This window comes from Cucumis sativus, chromosome 7 (genome assembly GCF_000004075.3).
Source record: "Cucumis sativus cultivar 9930 chromosome 7, Cucumber_9930_V3, whole genome shotgun sequence".
Classification (NCBI taxonomy): domain Eukaryota; kingdom Viridiplantae; phylum Streptophyta; class Magnoliopsida; order Cucurbitales; family Cucurbitaceae; genus Cucumis; species Cucumis sativus.
This window is the reverse complement of record NC_026661.2, coordinates 18158670-18181621: the sequence shown is the minus strand read 5'-3', so window position 1 is coordinate 18181621 and position 22952 is coordinate 18158670. Positions and strand designations below refer to the sequence as shown.

General features: G+C 28.6%; 1 protein-coding gene across 2 annotated transcripts; it reads left to right on the top strand.

Annotated features, from left to right (window-relative positions):
• Positions 1 to 15044: 15044 nt before the first annotated feature.
• On the top strand, positions 15045 to 22812 carry LOC101206431 (sodium/hydrogen exchanger 2). 2 transcript variants are annotated; one of them, XM_031889338.1, is made up of 15 exons: positions 15045 to 15537; positions 16034 to 16246; positions 16409 to 16527; positions 16935 to 17032; positions 17493 to 17552; positions 18321 to 18367; positions 18445 to 18639; positions 19401 to 19447; positions 19743 to 19809; positions 19922 to 20022; positions 20128 to 20229; positions 20700 to 20838; positions 21284 to 21346; positions 21540 to 21623; positions 22242 to 22562. In XM_031889338.1, exons 2-15 carry the CDS (start codon positions 16082 to 16084, stop codon positions 22560 to 22562), a joined length of 1608 nt encoding a protein of 535 aa, XP_031745198.1. In that variant the 5' UTR covers positions 15045 to 15537; positions 16034 to 16081. The 2 variants fall into 2 exon arrangements, with proteins under 2 accessions (XP_031745198.1, XP_004136184.1); XM_004136136.3 differs by having other exon boundaries at positions 15066 to 15537; positions 16044 to 16246; positions 22242 to 22812.
• Positions 22813 to 22952: the final 140 nt, after the last annotated feature.

Here is a 22952-nt window from a genome sequence, read left to right as displayed (position 1 = left end):
ATTACTCTCTCTTTTTCTATTCCTACTCATTTTTAACAAGTGCTTCAATTCTATTTTAATGTAAAAATATCTTATTTAGAAAAAAAAAAATTAGGCATTAAATTTATGTTTGGTATCAAACTCTAAGAAGCGATCGTCATATCTTTGAATTTTATTTTTATTATCGTATTTGGTTGTAGGTGTTAATTTAGAGTTACCCAATTAGTAATTATTACCGTTGATATATATTTATAATTCTTTGTTTGATTAACAATATTTAGAACAAAATAAATAATTTCACAAATAGCTAACCCACGATAGTTTATAATCAATCAGTTGACAAAAATAACGTATTATTTAAAAATAGTTTTCAATTTTTCTAACATCAAATATATCACATTTTAGAAAAACTTACTTTCGCTACCTTAAAATCACTCTAGAGTATACATTTAATTAAATTGTTGTGACACTTATTCAGACACTTATTCAGGATGTGGATGGATATAATAATGAGGTAAAAAATTGTAAAATTTGAAGAAAAATAATGTTATCATTATTTATTGTTTGTGAGAAATAGAGAAAATTATATTTGAGTTTGTATATATATGATTGTAATAGTTTATTTAATGACATCGTTGTCAAGGCCATTGATCTTTTTTTCTACATTTAATTTAGTACGAACACAATTTATTTCAACTACTCAACTGTCAAATTTAATTATTTAATTATTTTTTTCCTTATTTTTATTTACTTTATGACATTGACAACCAAATTTTTATATACATATATTCACACAAACTTATAACAATCAATTACTTCTATTTTTTATAACCACATAACCATTTTAGTTTTCAATTTAACTTTTTTAGAAAAAAAAAGAAACCAAGTCAGTGTTTATTTTAGGCAAAACTAAGGGGTAATATTAATAACAAAGAAAAAAGTGAGTATCGTTTTATTATATTCAAACAATCTCGTTTTATTTACTATAAAAGGCTCAATATTATTATGAAAATTTTCATTATAATTTGATGTAGCTCTAAATCCATAAAAACATGATTTATAGTGAATTAATTATGAGTTGTAATTAGGTTTAAATTTAAAAGATATATAAAGTTATTTGTTAAATAAAGAATTAATTATGAGTTGTAATGCACGTAAGGGTGAATAATTTAATTAGTTAAAAAAGAAAGGGTGATTAAGAGTTAAGGTAGGAAATTAATTAAAGAGCCACCCCCCCCACGCATGGTTTCTCCGGGAATCTCTCTTACACTCGAGTGCAGAAGATTACTTATAAATATTCATTACCATTTTTTTTCATACTTAAGTTAACTAATTAATATATAAACCACAAATACCTTCATTTTTTCTTTTTTCTTTTTCTTTTTTTTTTTGTCTCTATCGTCCCCTCAATCCATCAATTTTTTTTTTCCAAATTTTCAACATTATTTAGTGGGAATATTTCCAACAACTTACGACTCTTTTAGTAGATTATACATATATCTCATCATAATTAATGTCAATCTTTAGTTAAAAGAAAGAAAAAAAAGCATATAATAATCCTTGGTGATGACTTTGTAAATAATTATTTATTTTGTTAAACTGTCAGAAAAATATTATTTAGTTAATTAAAGAATTTTGAAGGTGAAATTAAAATTTGTGTTTAAAAATAGTGTACGAAAAGGTTGGGTTTGAGCTGAGCCTTGAGGGGGTTTGATTTGCAAGTTTGAGAGCTGCTTGCACGTGAAGTGGCATGTCCAATGCCCTAACCTTTCAATTATTATTTTAAGTATATCACTAATTTATATTATTTATGTCAATCCCCAATGTTTGTTTTTAGTTATTATCATTTTATTATTTATATAATGTATGAACAACCTACAAGTTCTTGATTCTACTCTTAATTCAGTTGTGTTTTTAAAATTTTAAATTATAGAATTCATAAAACTCTTATAATGGTTAAAATTAAACCGTTAAACTTAAGCGACTTTCATGTTAAAGTTTGAAGAATTCACTTTTTATGGTTTAAATTTCTACAAGTATAATAAGTTTGAATTTTAAATTGGAGAGATGTTGGAATGGGTGAGGATTGAGACCATAACGAAAATGGTGGAAAATTAAGAAGGTTGGATTGAAAAATGTAGAAACAAAATGAGATTTGTATTACATTCGAATTGATCATAACGTTAAATCTAAACGTCGGTTTCTTATTATACATTACATTACATTTATGTTTCATTACGATCCAACATAAACATCGTTGAGTGGGCACGTGAAAATAGTATAACTTCAATGTTTTTGCAAAACAACCAATGCCCAAAAACAAATAATGAAAATTGCAACGTATATGTAATTATAATATTCATTGAATACAAACGATAATATTTTGTCGACAACTCACCAACAAAAGCTTAACAAAATAACGTGAGTTTAATTCAACAGTAATTGACATAATTTTCTACTAATAATTTGTATTATTAGTCTATTGTTATCTATCGTAGATATTTGTAAATAGTTTGAACGGTTTTGTCATTTAAAATAGTACCATGTTTGATAGAACGAGGTCGTTAGTAATGAAATGGATGAATAATGATGAAGAGATGGGTAGGGCCAAAAGAGAGAGAAGGTGATGGAGAATAATGGTGAGGGGTTAGGGGGAGGGGGAAAGAAAAGGCATTTTGGGGGGTCAATTTCAATAATGTATGATGTGAAATAATGAGTAGACTTTATGTGTATTAGTGGAAGTGTCTTATCATTTAATTCAATTAACCTATTTAATCACTTTTTTCTTACCCCTAGCTATCTCCTTATTTGCTGATATCATTCATTTTTTCTTTTTATCACATTAGTTTAATGTGGGGTTTCCCCTTTCTAATGTCTCATTAACAAATCATATGCTACAATATATCTTTCACTACCTTTTCTTAAATACTACTTCCCTCCTTTTCTACCTTACCCAAAACAAAACTTATATATATATTAAAGATAGTTTTTCTAGTCTATTGTAGTTAGAACTTGCAATTGCTATTAATAATAAGTAAAATAAATTAAAATTTTTACAAACTACAATGAAATTTTGAATTCCATCAAGGATAGAAATTAATAGACTTCTATTGATAGACGTCGTAAATAATTGTCAAATTTGCTAAGTATTAAACTTAAAATATAAAAAGTTAAAAGAAAAATAGTTATAAATAACTAAAAAAATAAAACTCTGTAGTGATATTTTATAAATAGTTTCTATTTTTTTTGAAAATATTATAAATTTGAAAGGTTTATGTTATTAATTGTAAAGAAATATTTTGGTGTGGGTTGGACTAAATCAATTTTGTGTAGCCCACATTTGTTGAATAACTTTTGTGTAATATTTTTGTAATTATACTATAAATGAAAGTTTTATTTATTTATTTATTTTTTGCATAGAATTGTTGGATGTTGTTCCCTTTTGAAATTCATAAAGGTATATATATATATTTGTTTTGAACAAATTTGATATGAACATATAACTTCAAATCTTAACAAAAAGTTAGTATGGTTAGTATGGTGCTTTAAAAATACTTCACATCCATCACCTTTTATTTAATATATACATATATATATATATATATATATATATTATATATATATATATAATATATATATATATATATATATATATATATATATATATATATATATATTCAATTTTGTATCAATTTAGTTATTGAACTTTTATATGCAATAATTTAATTATATCTAGTTTGATACACTTAATACATTAATAACCATAAAAAAAAAAGTGTCACGTTTTCTTATCATAAAGTTGCCTATCAACTTATTTACAAAAATATTACCTTGTTTTTCTTAATTTTAATTAAATTAAAAACCTTAATATGTGATCATATTTTCAACTGTTATGTATATACGTGTATCAAATATATCACTTGGATTGAACTTGTTTTTTTTTGTCACGTCGACAAAGTAAAAAAAAACGAGTGATAAGTTTACATATCTATAAACTAAATTTTCTCGCTCACCGTAAAATTTCAATTAAAAAAAAAAAAAAGTTGGAAAAGGGCTACCTTTATGCTTTTCATTTTGCAAAAAATAAAAAATAAAAAATCAAGAATGGTATAACTGTGATTAATTTTTTTTATAATCTAATCTATAAAAAAAAATAGTTTTAAAGTGAACTTTTTTTGAAAGATTTTTCTTTTGTAAAAATGAAAAAGAAAAAAAATTGTAATGGGCAGTATCTTTTAATACTAACTTTGAAAAGTAATGTATTTTCATAGCTTAATATTGAATGAGACTAACTATATTAAAAACAATTTCTTAACTTAGCACACCTTACCCATCAATCTCTTTGTTTCAATATCTCTACTTTTTTTTTTTCTATCAAATAATCTACTCCTTAATTTCCCTTTTCAATTTTCAACCACTTTTAAAAAAAATATATTTCTTCATTTCCATCGAAAAACTATTATTTTTCTTATACAACCACAAATTAAATATGTCAAAACATAATTAACCATCATTCCTACTGAATGATCAACAAAAGTCTATAGTTACCATTTCATTATTATTAAAGGAAATAGATAAATGCGCAAATTAATTTAAAATAATAGCAGCTAAATTCAAATGAACGAAAGAAATTTCATTCATTCGAAAATCCTATTTGATAGAAAGAGACGGAAAATGACATGGAAACCCTAGTTTTTTTCCTTGGATTGAGAGTGGGGTATGAAATGAAACACCTTTGGAAGATAAGAGATGAGAGTGGTTTTATAAAAAGTGGACCATCAAAACTTTATTAGGTTGAAGAAGACTTTTAAACTACCAAATATATATATATATATATACTAATTAATAAATACATAAACTTCGTACTAATCAATTATCCATTAATATACCTACATATCTTTTGATTTGACATTTACCCTTTTCTAAAATAAATTCTCTTTTCCCCATTTCCCCTTTAAAAATAACATATACAAGATATATATATTCAAAATATTTATGACAGGTATTGTATACGAAATCATTTAGATTAGGTATATAGATATACCGTACACGATTGTTTTTCATGCGTGTATAGTCGATTAATTTTGAAGTGTTTTCGTTATTCCATTTTATATATCAATAGTGATATTCACAAACTTTGGAAATCACTTTCTCGATTGTGTGATGAATAATGATTAGATTGTTTTCGAATGAATACTACATTATTAATATTTTGGTTAATTTAGAGATCATATATTATGATTATTATTTTTTCTCGATCAAAGTAGTAGTGTATATACCATACATCATTATTATAGTTATTATTATTTTCTATTATTACTATCATTATCATTTTCTCTCTTTTCTTTATGTCAACTCCATGCCTTTATATCTAGATTTTTGCTTTTTTATAAAAAAAAAGAAGTTTTCTTGATGAATGGATAAGATTATACAATGAGATCATGAAGGGTTTTAAATGATGTATTTTTAAGTTAGTTCATTATTGTTTTCAATTATAGTACATGTTCCATTATTAGAAATTTTTAGGTTTTTTTATACCATTGTACTCATAGATCACACATCAAAAGTTGGTTTGTAAATTATTTTGGTTAAATTACAAAATTTACCTTTTACATTTTTTTAGATTTTAGTTCTTTCATTCATATATTAAAACATTTTAACCATTAAATATGTCAACTTCCTTCTATCAATTTCTATCGTGGTGTGTCACGGTTACGTTATTAGCGCTTAGTTAATAGTATTAATATTATGTTAGTTTTCTTATAAGTTAATTTTCATAAATATAATAAAACACTAAAATCTTTCTTTTATACTTTTTTGAAATCATGATATTTGTTTTCAAATATCAATCGTAAATTTTTTATTTTTTTAGGGTGTTATTTGGTTGAAGATTATATACCAAATACAAAAGATCTTGAAAAAAAAATCATTGGACTCAAATCTAAACGATAATGTACTAAATATATTATGCAGGCGAGTGGTCAATTAATTGCAGGTTGACAGAAACATTTTTTGTATTTTTCATTGTGGACCTGTGTGCTTTTCTTATTTTCAAAATCGTTATATACAGTGTAAGTATTTTGTCGGTTTGTTATATTTTTAAAAAAACACATCTCTTATTTATATATATATATATATACGTATGATTACTCAATATTTAATTACTTAAAGCTAAGCATACTTAATTGTATAATTTTTGTAGACGAACTACCATAAAATAAAAAGGGATTTTTAATTTTTTTAAGTTTTTCTCAGTCATGTTTTTTCATATCTTCATAATTCATTGACAGATCTCGTTTTATTCCTAAACCTGAGCGCTATAATTTCTTTTATAGAAAAAAAAGAAAAATGGTTAAAAGTTGAAAATAAGAATGAAGTTGAGAAATAAGTATGAATCTTCAAATTAAAATTATTTGTGTAGGTTGTGTTTGTTTTCAAAGTAGAGCCCCAGCATTGAAGTTTCAATTTAGTCATCTCAATGGCATAGTTAATTAAATCAAGTCAAGAACATTCATAAATAATTTGCTAAAATCAATATAATGCATTATTATTTCTCTTTACCATATTTAAAAGATTTATTGTGTGTGTTCTTAAAGAAAACATGTCAAACAAGACAGAGGTAGACTTTTGATGACACTTATGCATACATCAAATTCAATGATGTATTAACTAAATTATTACATATTTTCATCATTTAATCTATCATTACAAAATCTCAACATTACCACATCAACACCAAATAAATTGAATCGAAAATGTTATATATAGTGGAGTTATACATATTCGATTTTTAAATTTGTTATTTTTACGTACATATATTAAAATATTGAATAAGAGAGGGAGGTGGGAGAAAAGTTTAGAAATAGAAAAGAAGATATTGAAAAGCATATTGTTATGATTAATAGTATTAATATAAAGTCGAGGATGTGTCCCCTAAAATGATAGGGTCTATATGTGTAGGGGGAGGTGGGAGGTGGCCATAAGAGAGGAAGGGGGTGCTCACAACTCCCTTCTTCTCTCCAATCAAAATCTTTCACTCCCACTTTTCCTCTCCATTCCACAACTCTTTTTTTCCCACGAACCTTTTTCTTTAATTAAAAAATACAAACATTAGACTTACCAAAACGAGTATAGTTCAACTGACATATAAATAAATTCATTAAATCTTAACTCTAATTTTTTTTTACCACAAGTACAAGACTAAAACATTACAAATCAATATTTATTGAATATTCGTAATATACTCGATTGTATTGTTAGAATTAGAGTAAATTATTTATGAAAGCTCACTTCACAAAACTTTTGTAAATCCTCATTTTATTATTTAAATTTGGTGTCAATTTTAGCCTTTTAATAATAATATTAAAATTTATTATAAAAATGAAATCCTCAAACTATATAATCAAGAAGAGGAGGTAAAAGAAATGTTAATTTGGAAATAAAAGAGAAATAGATAAGAGTTGAAACACATTGGACCATATCTGTCTCGTAGATCAATGTTAGTTTGTATTAAAGAAACAAAATTGGTACAACAACTCAGCTACTAACACACATGATATGAGATCCAAACTTTGGCATTATATATATATAAAAAAAACCAAATATCATTTCTATGCTAAAACTATTCACTCTTACACAATGCATTTTTTATACACTTGATCTCTTATTTTTTTTCTCTTTTTATAATTATGTACTATTGTTTTCACTATAGTTTCTTTTCTTCTATAAGAACCAATTATTGATGTTTTCAAACCGATTAAATGTAATAAGAAGAAGAAATTATGATGATGAGATGTTATTATTAAAACAATTCATAAATGTGAGATGTGAAAGTAAAATCTAATTTCCAACTAATTTTGGCACGAACAACTAATAAATAAAAAGAGAAAAAAGAAAGAATTAAGATTGAAATAAAAAGAAAGAATGGATATTTGTTTAAGAAGGGGAGGGGGGAGGGGGCAGTTCAATAAATTGTATTTAGGTCATGGAAAATCAAAGGACAAGACACTAAAATTAAATGCATCAATTTTTAGTTAATGAGAGTGTTACATCATTCGCTATAATGGAAACTCTCTTGGGACCAACTCATTAATATTACTTCATTCTTCTTTTTCAATTTTTTTAAAATTTTTTATTACAAACAAAATATTATAAAATACTCTCTCAATATATTCCCAAAAGTAAATAATTTAAATAATATGTATATTTCTTTTTAAAGGAAAAAAAAAATCACATTTGGTCTCTAAACTTTTACTAAAATTACGAATTGGTGGTGTCATAGTTCAAGTTGGTTGGTTCAAAATTTTACAATACTCCCAAAACAGTGAAGTAAAGGGAATAAGATGTGATTTAGTTATAATCTTGAAATTCTCTTATCGACTAATTCAACCTCAAAGCCTTTTAAATACTAAGAGAAAACATAACGCCAGAGAAGTTACACTGAATGCCAAACACATTCAAAAAAAATTTTAATGTGAAAAACTTAACACGATCAGTTCAGTCAAAACTTACACTTTTATTAATAACACGTGTTTAATACAACAATGTAAAGAAACAACTCTTAACCAAAAGTTACATTAAGTAAACTCTTAAACGTTTAGTAACTTTCTCATATTGCCGCAAAACCTTCCACTTCCTTCTCCACTTGGGCTAAATGTCTGATTCTGGAAGATTAATTTTTAAAACGTCAATCAAATGACTCAGTGAAGTTTTATGAAAACCTTTCATAATCATAAATAATATCAAATAATTTAAACATACCAACAAATTATTTAATTTCGCATAAACAGTTCTTTATGCTTAACAAATCATTTCCTTTTGCCAAGTATTATGAATCGTTCTCTACGCTTGATCTCACTATTTCGCATTTAGACTACTTTATCAACAACATCCAAGAACATATAGATTCGTCTTTGTTGCTCATGTCACTAAGCTTGGTACGCTCCTTTCAATGCATAAGCCAACTTCTTATCACTTGTAGTCCGTACACCCCATGGTGGCATTGACTCTTTATGTGCACATAAAATTGAGCATTATCTAAAAAAAACAACTAATGGTTTGAAAATCATTTTATAGTATTAAATCATAATCATCAAATCAAGTTTTAACATCATAAATCATGCTTGAACACATAGCTTTTCATAGAAATCTATTTGAAACATTCTCATTTGATTTATTCTCTCAAATCAGTAAAGATAAATCATAATAAAGTTTTGAACATAAATTCATTTGAGAGAAAAACACTCACAAAACTTTACTAAAGAAGTCTTTATTCTTCTTCTCGCGTAACTAAACCAAAATCACTTCAACATTTCAACAAAACTCCCACTATCCTCCCTTAATTACCCAAATCCTCTTAAGAGTCCTTAAATTAACTTAGTTATGCATAAACTCTTCTAAGCTTGTCAGCTCCTGCTTAAAGCTTTACACGTATAAATTTATTGTTCAACCTAGCCATGCTTAAATCATTAATCTTACACGTGTCAAATCAGATTTGATATTTTCTTCACCAGTCTTTACTTCTCGCCTAACCCAAACTGCTTATAACTTCAACCACACAACATTTCTCATGAATAACCTTATCGCGTGGTTATATTTTTACTATAAAAAACCATCCACGAAAACTAACCAACCATAGAACTCTTATTGCGAACTTAAACTCCAAGACTTCCTCGCATACTTCTTTTCCCCGAAACACTTGGTTCTTCTCGAGAAAACCACAAAAAATGTCTACTTAACACTTTGTCAAAACTTTCACTTCTTAATTTACACAAAAACTTTTTCTTTTCTCATTACACAACTTCTTTTGCGAATTACCCACTTAAACGCAAAAACGTATATTTAACCATAAATGATTTTATCGCTTAATTCTTTTCGCATATTTATTCAAACACTAACTTCTTAATACTTTAACCAAATTTTACTTCCTTACTCAAATTAGAAATGAATCTCATAGAAAAAGGAGATAAGCCTCAAAGTGTGAATTCGTAAGATGACTTCCAAATCTTTTCGCAAGATAGGTTTAAGTTTCCTCGCAACATCACCCGATTGAAAAAAAATGAGTTTGAACTTAAGATTGGAAGAGATAAATTTAAAGGTCCTTGAACTCTGTTTTAATGGTTATACAAAAATTAACACTTGTAAACAGATGAAAGTAAAACCCATATTATTATTTTGCCAATAAGAACTTAACTCGTTTGACATATGCATGTGCAAAATTGTTTATTAATTTGTATGTGAATCGTAGATGGTAGCTATTTCAAATTCGTGTTAAAATGTGATTTTTAACTAGGTTTCTTTTTTTCTTTTCAAACAATAATAATAAAAGATAAATTTGAGTTTTAATACAACAAAAATTGAGAGAATCAAACAACATAACTCCATATATATCCCACGTATAGTTTTTAAATTTGTATATGATAAATGCCTAATTTTTAAGAATAGATAAATATTTGGAATTCTAAACGTTAAATATTTATTTATTCTCCTTCACATAGAAAAAAAAACATATAAAATATAGATTTAATAAATATAAAGTATGAATCTAATAAATACAAAATCAAAGTTCATAATTATGCATCAAATTGAAAGTTAGAGGACATATTACACACAATATTCAAATTTTTAAAATTGATTAGACAATTTTCAAAGTTCACATTAGACATATATTTGAAAATATAAACTCCAATAGTTGATTGATTTGTTATAAACTCTAATATTTGAAAATATAAACATCATTGCTATTACAATTATACATTCATTGTTATTTTAAATTTTTGGTACAATATTTACCAAAATAAAATAGTTTACACTTAAAAAAAACGGATAATAATAAATTCTTATAATAGATTTAGACTTTAAAGGCATATAAAATCATAACTTTATAATTATGTGTTAAAGTCATCAAACTTTAATAATTAATTTTAGGTACAATTTGGTAGCTAGCTATTTTATATTTTTCTTTCCTTAATAAACTTTAATTATAAAATTGACTTTTACTATCTTCCTACTTTATGGCTAACCATTGGAAACTTTGTCATGTCTATAACATATGACCAATAAGTTAAAAATTTCATCAAACTATATATAAACTATTTATGAAATTAATCATAGATTTTTGGTTGAATAGTAGAATATAAAAAGAAAATAGAATTTAGAAGCATAGGAGGAGGAAATTATAATGTTGAAGAGAAATTGTTTTTGGAAAGAGTGAGGGCCCAAGAAATGGATCGGAGGGGTGAGGAAAGGGCAGATTGATAAACGTTTCTCCTTTTTTGACCATATCTGACGTCCTCCGACGCACTACGCCACCGTCCAATCTTTCCTTTTCCTTTTTCTTTCTTTTTTTTGTTCTTTCAAACTTTTGTTTTTTATTTTTGTCATTTTTTGTCAAAGGACTCTTTTACCCTTTCGTTATAACATTCTATTTTAACTTAACCACCGTTTATCCTTTAAATAGTTAAGAATGATTTAATTAGTAATCCATGATTTAAATTGATACAACTCCTATCGACTATAATTCATGGTGTAAATTGACATCATCACATTAAGCTAATTAAAGTATATATTAGGAAGATGTTATATTATTTAGCATTGAGAAAAGAATGGTAGTAATTGAATTGATATAGATAATTGAGGGAGGAAACTAGATAAGGAGATTTATACAAGTCGGTAGCTAACGTCGAGCAATTACATGTCTTAGATAAACCTCTCATAGCGGTTTATTAAATGCAAGTTTTGAGAATTCAAGTGTAGAACTTGAGTTTTGATGTTTGCTATATTCACAATAAATTAGGTCATATGGCTAAATAAAATAATTCAACACAAATCAAACCTATTAGGGTATTTGCTAATTATATTAAACAAAAATATATTATTCCAATATGAAATGATACCGATAGCACTGACGAAACACAAATCTCTTGTTAAGAAATTCCTATGGAGTTATAGGTTTGAATATATTTTTTAAATGCAGGTTAATTAGAAAATGACAATTAGGTTAAAGAACATAAATTAAAGTTGACTTAAGCAATAATAATTAATAAATTTTAAAAATATAAGTTAATGGATGACTAAGCCTTTTTGAAATAATACAAATTAAATAAAATGTGGCATAATGCATGAAATTCATGGAATCAAACCCACCCAATAACACACCCAAAACTTTTTTGGTATAAGGTTGAAAATAAGATTATTAAACTAAGAAAATGATAAAGATTTTTTTTTTCTTTTTCTTTTTGTTCTTTCTTATTATTGGCTTATTTTCTACCTTTATTTGGCACATGATTTATAAGTTAGGAAGAAAAAGAAAAGAAGAAAAGAGGGGTGGCTTTCTAATTAACCTACCTACTTAGACTTTGACCACATTTAATTATTGTGTAATTCTTTGCTTTTATTATTATTATTATTAAATTAATATGTACTTTAATTTGCTTCTGAAATTTACCATCATTGGGTTCACACAATAAAATCATATTTTTCACAATCAAGTTTACTATTAACTATTAACTATTATGTCTTTTTTCTTTGGGCTGTGGGTAGATATATATGAACACTAGTGGGCATGGTCAATGGTCAATTCTTCGAGTTTGCAAATCATGTAAGAAAAGAGTTTGGGTCAAAAGCTCAAATCTTTTTCTTGCTTTTATCGAAAATGTGACCAAAGGTTCATATTTGTTTAGATAAAGAAATCATCATTAGTATATAAGTGAGAATAAGTATCTCTATTGATATGATGTATTCTAATTTATTTTTTTTCGAATAAGTTTTCTTATGATGTATTTATATTATTTTGACAAACACCCAATTAGAAATACCTTATTGGTGACTGGCTTAAAAAAAAAAGAGAGATTTTATATTAGGAAGAACTTGTTTTTAATAAGGATGAGGAAATCTATCCCTAAAATATGGAACTTCTTACTGGCTGAAGTGGACCTGGGCCCATCAATTTATATGTCCTTTCTTGGGCTCAACTTTTCGGCCCACTTTAATTCAGCCTGTGACCCTTTCGCTGAATTTCGGCCCAAAATAGAATCTCATATTTATAAAATGTTTTAATTTTTTTACCATCCCAATATTAAGGTATACAAACATTTTACAAAAATTACAAATATAACAAATTTTATCTTATCGTTCACGGTAACACCAACAAATGAAGGTAAATTTTAAATTTTGTTATTTTGAAATTTTAGTTGCAATTTAGGATTATTTTGGGTGTTATTTGTTATTTTGATTTATTAGGGGAAAAATATTATTTTTGTTGTTATTATAGATGGGAACTCAAAACTATGAAAAATAATAATGACATGAATAAAATAAAATTATTCAAGACGTTTTTTAATAGAAAATTATTTTAATGATGAAGATGCAATTTACAAAAATAACAAAAATTTCAGATTATATATGTAATGGAGGAGAGAAAACATGGAGTATTTTAATCAATTGGGGTTAATTAATGTTAGGTAAATAAATTTAACACTAATAAAAGTCTCCTTACTTGAAAATGGAAAATGTTACAAGTTTGTTTCAAAATTTAACATTTTGAAAATTGTTTTTATTTAATTCATTTAATTAATGGTTTTATATTTTACCCTTAATGTTTTTTTTTTATAATTATATGCTTAATTCTAATGGATTGGTGTTAATGTTAGGTAAACAAATGTATGATGTAATCTTTTAAAATGAATGATAACTAATTTAGCTCTTCTAAATTCAATCAACAAACAATTATGATTAATAACCAAAAAGTAAAAATATTTAAAAAAACGTTTCAATCCAATCCAACTAAATCAACCAAAGACATTCTTAAATCAACTATATGAAAACTTGACCATACACAATAATATTTATATGTTTTAATATTTTTTTCTTCCATTGCGTGTGTGTATGTATAAAACAAACCCTAACGAGTTAGGGTTCGTCATCTGCGCAGTTTCACCCAAGAGGAGGCGATTGGGAATCTTCTGTCTGTTTGGAAGCTGACGAAATGGAATCGGCCGTGAAGATTATCTGACATGTATTACAAAATCTCGATCCGTCTCGGATTTTTTTTCTGAACATTCTTACTTCCTCGACGTTTGATTTAAATTGATCTCAACAGATTCAAAATCAAGAACCTCCCTGTTTATTTCTGAGCTTCATCGGTTCGATCTATTTTTTCTCTCTTCTTGTTTTTCGATGATTTTGAACGGGGAAATTAGTGTTGTGTTCTTGTTTTTAAAAGGAAATTTTGTGAAGAATTTGGGTGTTGATTGTGGCTGATGATGACGAACATTTCCGGCATGAGCAGCAACAATATGATTTGCGCTTCTGTGTAGAGGAGATTTCTACATGGGTTGTTGTTGCGTTGAAGAATGTGCCAAAATGCTAATCTGAAGCTCTCTTCCATCCTTGTTTTTCTTTTTTTCCCCAATCAATTAATTTATTTAGGTCTGAGCCTAATCATGTTTTTCAAGAGGTTTTTAAAACCATAAGAAAAAAGAAATCTATATGTGTGGTTTGAAACAATGTCTATGAATTTATTTTCAAAGCAAAATGTTTAGCCAACAAAGTCTAAACTGAAAGAATTGGTTGGTACCATTTTGTTTCTTTGTTTTTAAAAACTTAAACTTACTTTCCTTTCATTTCTTATCCTAATTTACTTCATATTAGGTTGAACTTTCAGAAAGATTTTAAAAAGAAAATACAATTTTGAAAGCTACTCCACTTTAGTGTTCAAAATATGTTTGGATTTTTCAAACCATTGATAGAAGATGCAAAAATCTAAGGTCCATCAACAAACCAAATGAGTAAAAAGCTGGATTGAGTAGAAAATGATGGAGTTTGAAAACTTGTGGTTACCAAATAAGAAATTTAATCTATCTTTGTATGACATAAATATAATAATAAAATCAGATATAATGATGAAATTAAAGGCTAACAATACTTAGGTAGTTAGGTTCATGAACTTTCACGGTAACGATTTAATTTCTATCATTTAAGAAAACATAACATTCATAGTCATTAACTATTTAATTCAAATACTTTTTTATTTGTGAAAGTTATTAGTACAATTTAATGAATTTTCTCCAGTGTCTAGATGAATAAATCACTTACTAATCAAACTTATTTGGATAATTACAAAATGACTAACAAAATTAAGAATATATGTATGAATAATAAACCACCCATAAAATACAACAAAACTTGGCTATATTTATATTTTTCTAAAGATTAATAACTAAATAGTTAATTAGACGAAAATAGTAAGTTTTGAAGGTAAAGTATGAACGAAATTCGAATGTTAAAGCCACGTAACAAGTGTGGGCCATCCATAATGAACTATACAAAAAATTTAAAAAATCCATTGTCACAGTCACCGCAACAATGGCGGACTTGGCGCACTCGAAGTCCATATTCTGATCCTACGGCCACCATCTCAACAACACCACCAAAGTTTCTTCCTCTTTTCCTTCGCCTTCAAGTCTCCATTCTCTTCTTAACTTTCGACTTTCAATTCCCTCACATATTTATTATTCTGTCTCCTCTTCTCTCCATTCTTTACGCGGTAGTGTAATTAAGGTAAACAGATTCTACTCCCGTCTTCTCATTTTACAATCTTTGAATGTCATTTGTTTTGATTCATCTAATTGATCGCTTCCTGGGGTTGCTTTGAATTGAAGTTTTTGTTTCATCTAATTGTAGTTGGAGAAGTGAATTGAAGGTAAAGAAAGTAGTAGAATCTTAAGGGTTAAGTAATAATGTTCATTTACGCAGAAAAATAAGTGGGAAGTTCTTGAAATCTATCCTAGGCCGGCTTTTTCCTGATTGTTTTTTCTGAGCATGTAGTGGAAATTTTTGTTAATGTTTATGTTAAATTAGGAGATAAAAAGGTGTTAATGTTAATGTTATTTTTCATTGGTAATGGATTCCAAATTTAATTTAATTTAATTTATCTGTTTTTATTTTTGGACCTTCTAAAACATTTTTGTTGACTTCAGAAAATTCATGGGAAGGAAAACAATTGATTGAACCTATTTTGGATTGATTAGGTGAGTGTTTAGTATAATGATTTTAGTTTCTTGCAGTGTGCGCGGAGGACTTGCCTAATATTCATAATTATTTCATGGATTCGTATTTCGGAAACACCGTGATGAAGTTGGCTTTGAAGGAAGACCCTGAAGAGCATCGTATTGCATTGTTTATATTGCTTCTCTGTGCTTGTATTGTAATTGGGCATCTTCTTGAAAAAAGTCGTTGGATAAATGAATCAGTCACTGCCATTTTCATTGTGAGTTGCATTTTATTGGGACGTTTCCCTCAACGTATTTATAAGCACACGCATTTTACCTGAAAATGATAATTTAAATTTGTTAAGTTACCCATATAGTATGGATTCATATATCTTCAGGCATAGGTAATTAAATTTGTGATATTTGTTTGTTGTTTACAGGGTCTTTTCACTGGAACTCTCATCTTAGTAACCACCAAAGGCAGAAACTCACATATACTAGTGTTTAGTGAAGAACTTTTCTTCATTTATGTTCTTCCACCTATAATTTTTAATGCCGGGTATGGATCAATCAGATATGAAGTGTTTTTTTTGCTATGCTGTTACTTTATCTGTATAATATTTAATCTGGCAGTTACATGTTAAGTACACTCTTGAAAAATTCTTAAATTACAATTGTTGTCTGGGGACTACTAAGTTTCTGTAACATCAATCTTAAAATTGCATTATTCGGCACGTATGGCTCTAACTTAAATAATGTGACATGTTTATATGGTAAACTATTAGTTCTATATTAAATTATAGAGCTGTCCTGACTCCTTATCGTGTTTTATGATTTCACTTATGAACAAATTTTCTTCTGCAATAATGCCTTGAAAGTTTTTTCATTTGAGAAAAGAATGTTGACTAATTATTCTTTCTCAAGATACGAATAGTTTCCTAAGTTGAGATTTCTCTCCTGTTTCAGGTTTCAGGTGAAAAAGAAGCAGTTCTTTCGAAACTTTCTAATGATCATGTTGTTTGGGGCTGTTGGTACTGTGATCTCATTTTTCATCATTTCACTTGGTAGTTTCTCGCATCTTTTTCTTTTCTCTAAACTTTCACCATCTAGTGATAGTGTATATCTAAAGTTATTGGGACATCCTACAATTTCTTGAATGTTCTCTTTAGTCCCCCACCTCCGAGGGGGTACCTTTTGAAACCCCTTTCTTTAGTGGGACCTTTTGTGGGTTTGTTTTTCTGGATGGTCTTGTATTTTTTTCATTTCTTTTCAACATGAAAGTAAAAATAAATATTGATCTGTTGATGAAAGTTTGAAACAAACAATGCTTGTTATCTAACATACAATTGGCTCAACATATCTTCAGGAGCTTACATGCTTGTAGGAAAATGACTGTATTTATGGAAGAGAAATGTTTACCTTTGACCTTATCAAATGGCCATCATGATTGCATTGGTTTAGAATGTGTTTATGCCTTAGATTGAAATCTGTTATCGAAATTAACATTAAAAACCCTTGAAACAGGTTCGCTCCATTTATTCAAGAAGTTTGATATTGGCTTCCTAGACGTGGGTGATTATTTTGGTACATCTCTGATCTTCTTTCTAGAAAGCCTGAGCATTATAATCTCATTATTCTTTTGCTTGTGGAGATAGATTAGAACTAGATTCTCCTTCCTGTTTTTTTCCTCTTTTAAATTATTATTATTATTAAATTTTAATTCTATCTTTATTTTTTATTTTTACCTTTTTAAATTTAAGAGAAATTGTCAAAAATAGAACATTTGACAAAATATTTACACTTCATAAAAAAATCAAGTGTAAATTTTTTTTGTCTTTTAGTGGTTTTGTTCTATGGAATGTAAATAGTTTGTAAAAAATTTTTATTTTTGAAAAAACTCGAAAATTTAATCTAACTTTTATTTTTCATGGTTGAATATAAACTTTTTAAAGTACAAGAACTGAAATACAACCCCTAAGAGGGTGTTTATGGCGTTGAGTTGAGTTATAAAGTTTGGAGACTGGTGTTAATATGTTGGAGTTAGGAAGTTTGTGTTTGGGGTGCATAGTTGTAAAGGGAAGTTCCTCGATGAATGTGCAAAAAAAGGAAAGACGAAGTTTTTTGATAAATGTGCAAGCTTCAATAATGAGCATTATCGAAGTTAAGTTATTTAACACTGACTTATAAAGTTGGTGGGCTAAACACCTCCTAAAAGTTTAGGAATGAAATTTATAGTATAACCTTAATTAAATACCTAAGGTTTATGTAGTATTTTGTTCTATTTGTCAATCGATCTTGTCTACCATTCAAATGTATTTCCCCCTTCCTTCATTATTTTGTCTCTTTTTGCAGCCCTTGGAGCAATCTTATCAGCCACAGATAGTGTTTGTACCTTGCAGGTGCGTTTTGATTGCAGTGGATTACATGTCACCCAACGATGTACAACAGTTTGCTTATTTTTCTTCTAATTCTGTAGGTGCTTAATCAGGATGAGACTCCTTTACTGTATAGTCTAGTCTTCGGTGAAGGTGTGGTTAATGATGCTACTTCTGTCGTACTTTTCAAAGCATTCCAGAGATTCAACCTCTCTGACGTCACCTCTTCCAACGCCATCCAGCTTCTTGGAAACTTTTTCTATCTATTTTTTACAAGCACCTTGCTGGGAGTGATTGTGAGTTTTTTTCAACACATTTTCTCCTGTCTTATTGGCAGTAGTCTGAAGTAAAGCACCATGAGTTGACTTAGTTGTCACTGGGACCTATGAAAAAGAAAAGGGACTTATAGGGAATAGGTTCATTTTAAACCATGGTGATCACTTATCTGATATTTAAAATCATGAGTTCTCTTGACAACCAAGATGGTCGAGTCAAATGGTTGCCTTGTGAGATTATTTGAGGCAGTAACAAATTATAAATTTATAAAAAAGAGTAAACTTCGAGCCAAAGTTTAATTGGTGATATATTAATAAATGCATTTAAAATAATGGGTCATGCGTGAACAAGAGGAGTTTAGAACTCTAATAGAAACTTGAAGACAGTGAAGGTCCAAGAGTTACAAATATCTTATGTCATGGGAAGGTAAGGGGGCGTGTATTGTGTGAATTTTGGAATAATGTTTTTGATACTTATTTTTTTAAAAAAAACTATTTGGGGGGTGGCAGGGGTGCTTAGGCTTTTCCATCAGTTAAATCTGGAAAAAGCCTCGAGGGGCTGAATAAACTATTTTATCATTCAAATTTGTTTAAATTTGTTTATCTGTTTCTATAAGGTGCGTGTCTAGTTTTACATTTTTCAATGTGTATGAGTGTTATTTTCTTTTAATCTTGAGAGTGAAGGTGTAAAAGCCAGGTTTCTGGGATTACTCATTTAAAGTTGTTGTATTACCATTCATTTTTTAGTTCTTCGGAAGTTGAGACTCTACTTTAATTCACAGGTTGGGCTGTCCAGTGCATACATCATAAAGAAACTGTACTTTGGCAGGCAAGAACATTTTTTTTTTCTCACAATTGTTATATATAGAATGTGTATTGTTCTTTTCCTCCCTCTGTTCATTAAGTTCATTTCTTATGGTCAAGGAATTATAATGTAGTGAATGAAACGTGATCCATGTCATTGATAAAAAAGATTTAGATTTACTTGTAAAACTTTGAACTAGTGGGTTTTCTGATAAGCTTGCTTATTTTGGAGTGTAGGATCAGAGGTTTTTTGTATATGTCATCTTATAATATCAAATTGAAGTCAGAGTGCTATAATTTGAACTTTTTCATAATTTCAGGCACTCAACTGATCGGGAGGTTGCTTTGATGATTTTGATGCCTTACCTTTCGTATATGATTGCTGAAGTAAGACTTCAAAAAATATGTACATGTTAAATAAAAATGCGTATCAATTTTAAATTCAGATCACTTTTGATTTTTGCTAACATTTGATGATGCAATTGCTTATTTATTGCAGTTGTGCTATCTAAGTGGTATTCTTACTATGTTCTTTTGTGGGATTGTCATGTCTCATTACACTTGGCATAATGTGACTGAAAGTTCACGAGTTACAACCAAGTATGTAATTATTTTTCTTGGTCTCATTGGGTACCTCTTTCTTCTTAGAATTTCAGAGTGCTAATACGGTTTTTCTTCCCTTCTGTTGTTTATTGGTTCTTGTAGGCATACTTTTGCAACATTGTCATTTGTTTCCGAGATTTTCATCTTCTTATATGTTGGTATGGATGCCTTGGATATTGAGAAGTGGAAAGTTGTTGGCCAAAGGTGACATTCTTAAGTTGGTTTTTGCTATTATTTTACTTTCACCATTCCAGTCTGTGGATTCTTTCCTAGGAAGAGATGTGAGCCTTAAATATAAAATTGAATGTACGTTAGTGTGTTGGTTTAAGTTCATGGGTTCATTGTGATTCAATATGGTTCAACATATTAGATTAGGAAATCTTGTGCTTAAACTCCTATATTGTCCTTTCTCCCTTGATTAACATTGATGGCCACTTGTTGGGCATCATGCTAATTTCCGAGCTCATAAGTAAGAAGTGATGATATGATTATAAGTTTAAAATTACTTTGGTCTATTAACTCAAGCTTATAGGTTTAGGGATAGTTTAACCCTATTATTGAAGGTTGAAATTATCGACCATCAACTTTTGAGTGTTGTGGACACATATTCATGTACTTTATGCAATGGTCTCTGTCTGCCCTTTTGCATTACATAATTTGTTGTTTTTTGACAGGCCTTGGACATCGGCTGGAGTGAGTCTAATACTGCTTGGTTTAGTCCTTGTTGCGAGAGCAGCTTTTGTATTTCCACTCTCTTTTATATCGAACTTGACTAGAAAGTCTCAAACTGACAAAGTTGGGTTTAAGCAGCAGGTAGTTATAATTTGGTTAAATTACAAGTTTGGTCTATGAATTTTAAGGTTATGCCTAATAAGATCATGTATTTGAAAAAGTTTCTAACAAGTCCTTTTGTCTTATTTATAATTTGAAAAGTTTCTAATAGGTTTTTAACTTGTATTGTTTTAATGGACCTTTGCCACCAATTCCCGTAAACTTACCTAAGAGGAGCTTGCCACTTAATCCTAAATAATACAATCTTCATATTCTAAAATTGAAAGTCTAGAAACCTATTACAAATTTATTGTAGGGACAAGATGAATACAGCAATGAATATTCATGATCTTACTGTAAAATTTTCAAAATACAGGAAATTATAAGACAATCTTGAAAGTTTAGGGTCCAAACTTTATTTCATTCCATTTTATTTTTTTAAAACTGTTTCGCATATTTGTTAGTTACTTGTGGAAATTCCTTGCAGGTTACAATTTGGTGGGCTGGGCTCATGAGAGGTGCTGTATCTGTGGCCCTTGCTTATAATCAGGTACTCTTCCGGAAGTTCTGTATTTGGCTTTGTGTTCATAATTTTTTTTCTCTAATATTGAATCTGTATGTTTGTAACCTATTTGAATACTAATATATATTCGTCTCTGATGTGCAATCAATCGTTCATGCACTAGAATCCTTTTGAATACTAAAAAATGTGACTAAAGATGTGTGTTTTGTAATATTTGCAGTTTACAAGGTCAGGGCACACACAACTGCAAGGGAATGCGATCATGATTACTAGCACAATCACAATTGTTCTCATCACTAATGTGGTAAGTGAAACGATGTATAGACTTAAGATATTAACCATCATTATTTGGATGACTTCACATAATCTCTTAACTATGATACTGTTCGATCGTGCCTAAATTCCAACAATGGCCAAGAAACAGGAGAATCATGAGAATATAAGTAATGGACCATATCTTTATTGGTATGAGACCTTTTGAGTGTAGCAAAAAATAAGACATTTGGAGTAAAACAAAAAACAAACCCTCCAGATACCATTACAGAGGTAGGCGTTTTGTTGCCCCTAACATGACACATTCCTTTGAATATTGAGACTGAAAACATGGCCATTTCCTTGATGGTATTTGCATGGGAAAAGGGTCAGAGTGGATGGTTATAAACAGGGTTAGGAGTTTCAGAGGAGGGAGCCAAGTGGCATAATCTTTGATAGCCATTCTTGAAAAGTTGGTCGTGATTTCACTTTGGTATTATAATATAGTTAGAACGTATCAGTTTAACAATTAAGTCACTACTAATATCCTGATGACATTTCTAATATTACCCTTTCTTGGTCATTATATAACGTTGTAGTTTGCGTTTTGAAGTGCTTGATGAATCTCATCATGTCTAGCACTTACTTCTTGATGTTAAATCTTTGGCAGGTGTTTGGACTATTAACACAACCTATTGTGAGGCACATGCTTTCACTGCATGATAAACAAATAGATGGCATAATGCTGGCAGATTCTCCACTTAAGTCCCTGAATGATCCTCTTATGCCTAGTGTTTATGATTCCGAATCCGATATTGGAGGGACAAACATTCCCCGACCTACCAGCTTGCGGATGCTGTTGACAACTCCAACTCATTCTGTCCATTACTATTGGCGGATGTTCGATGATCGGTATATGCGACCTGTTTTTGGTGGAAGAGGTTTTGTACCTTTCATCCCTGGTTCACCAACTGAACGGTATATCCATTGATGGCCAAATTGTACAGAAAAGAGAACACAAGAAATTTTGTAACACAGCCATTCTTAGAATAGAAGGAAAGCTTAGATGTAGGCTGTATATAAGAACAACAGTTAGTGTCTTGTGTATATTCGTAGGACAAGCTATAGGATTGCGTAAGTAAAGCTTCTTTGGAACGATCTTTTAAGAACACACACATATATATTTTGGTGCCTAAGAGTACCTTTTTAAACAAATATCGTAAAAAATAGTGTTATGCTAACAGGCGTCGACAAGATTAATCAAGATACATTTTGAAGTGATTAATTTTAAAAAGTAAGTTACTTTGAAATCACCTAAAATGGATTTTTATGTGAGTTTACGAAATAAGTTGATTTAAGATAAAGGATTGAAACCAACTTT

What these genes read in the sequence shown, in the direction of transcription:
- LOC101206431 (XM_004136136.3), top strand. Translation starts at nt 16,082, where the DNA reads ATGGATTCGTATTTCGGAAACACCGTGATGAAGTTGGCTTTGAAGGAA. An exon ending in GCACCTTGCTGGGAGTGATT is followed by an intron (nt 18,640 to 19,400) that starts GTGAGTTTTTTT and finishes TTTAATTCACAG; the next exon opens with GTTGGGCTGTCCAGTGCATA. An exon ending in TGGAAAGTTGTTGGCCAAAG is followed by an intron (nt 20,230 to 20,699) that starts GTGACATTCTTA and finishes GTTTTTTGACAG; the next exon opens with GCCTTGGACATCGGCTGGAG.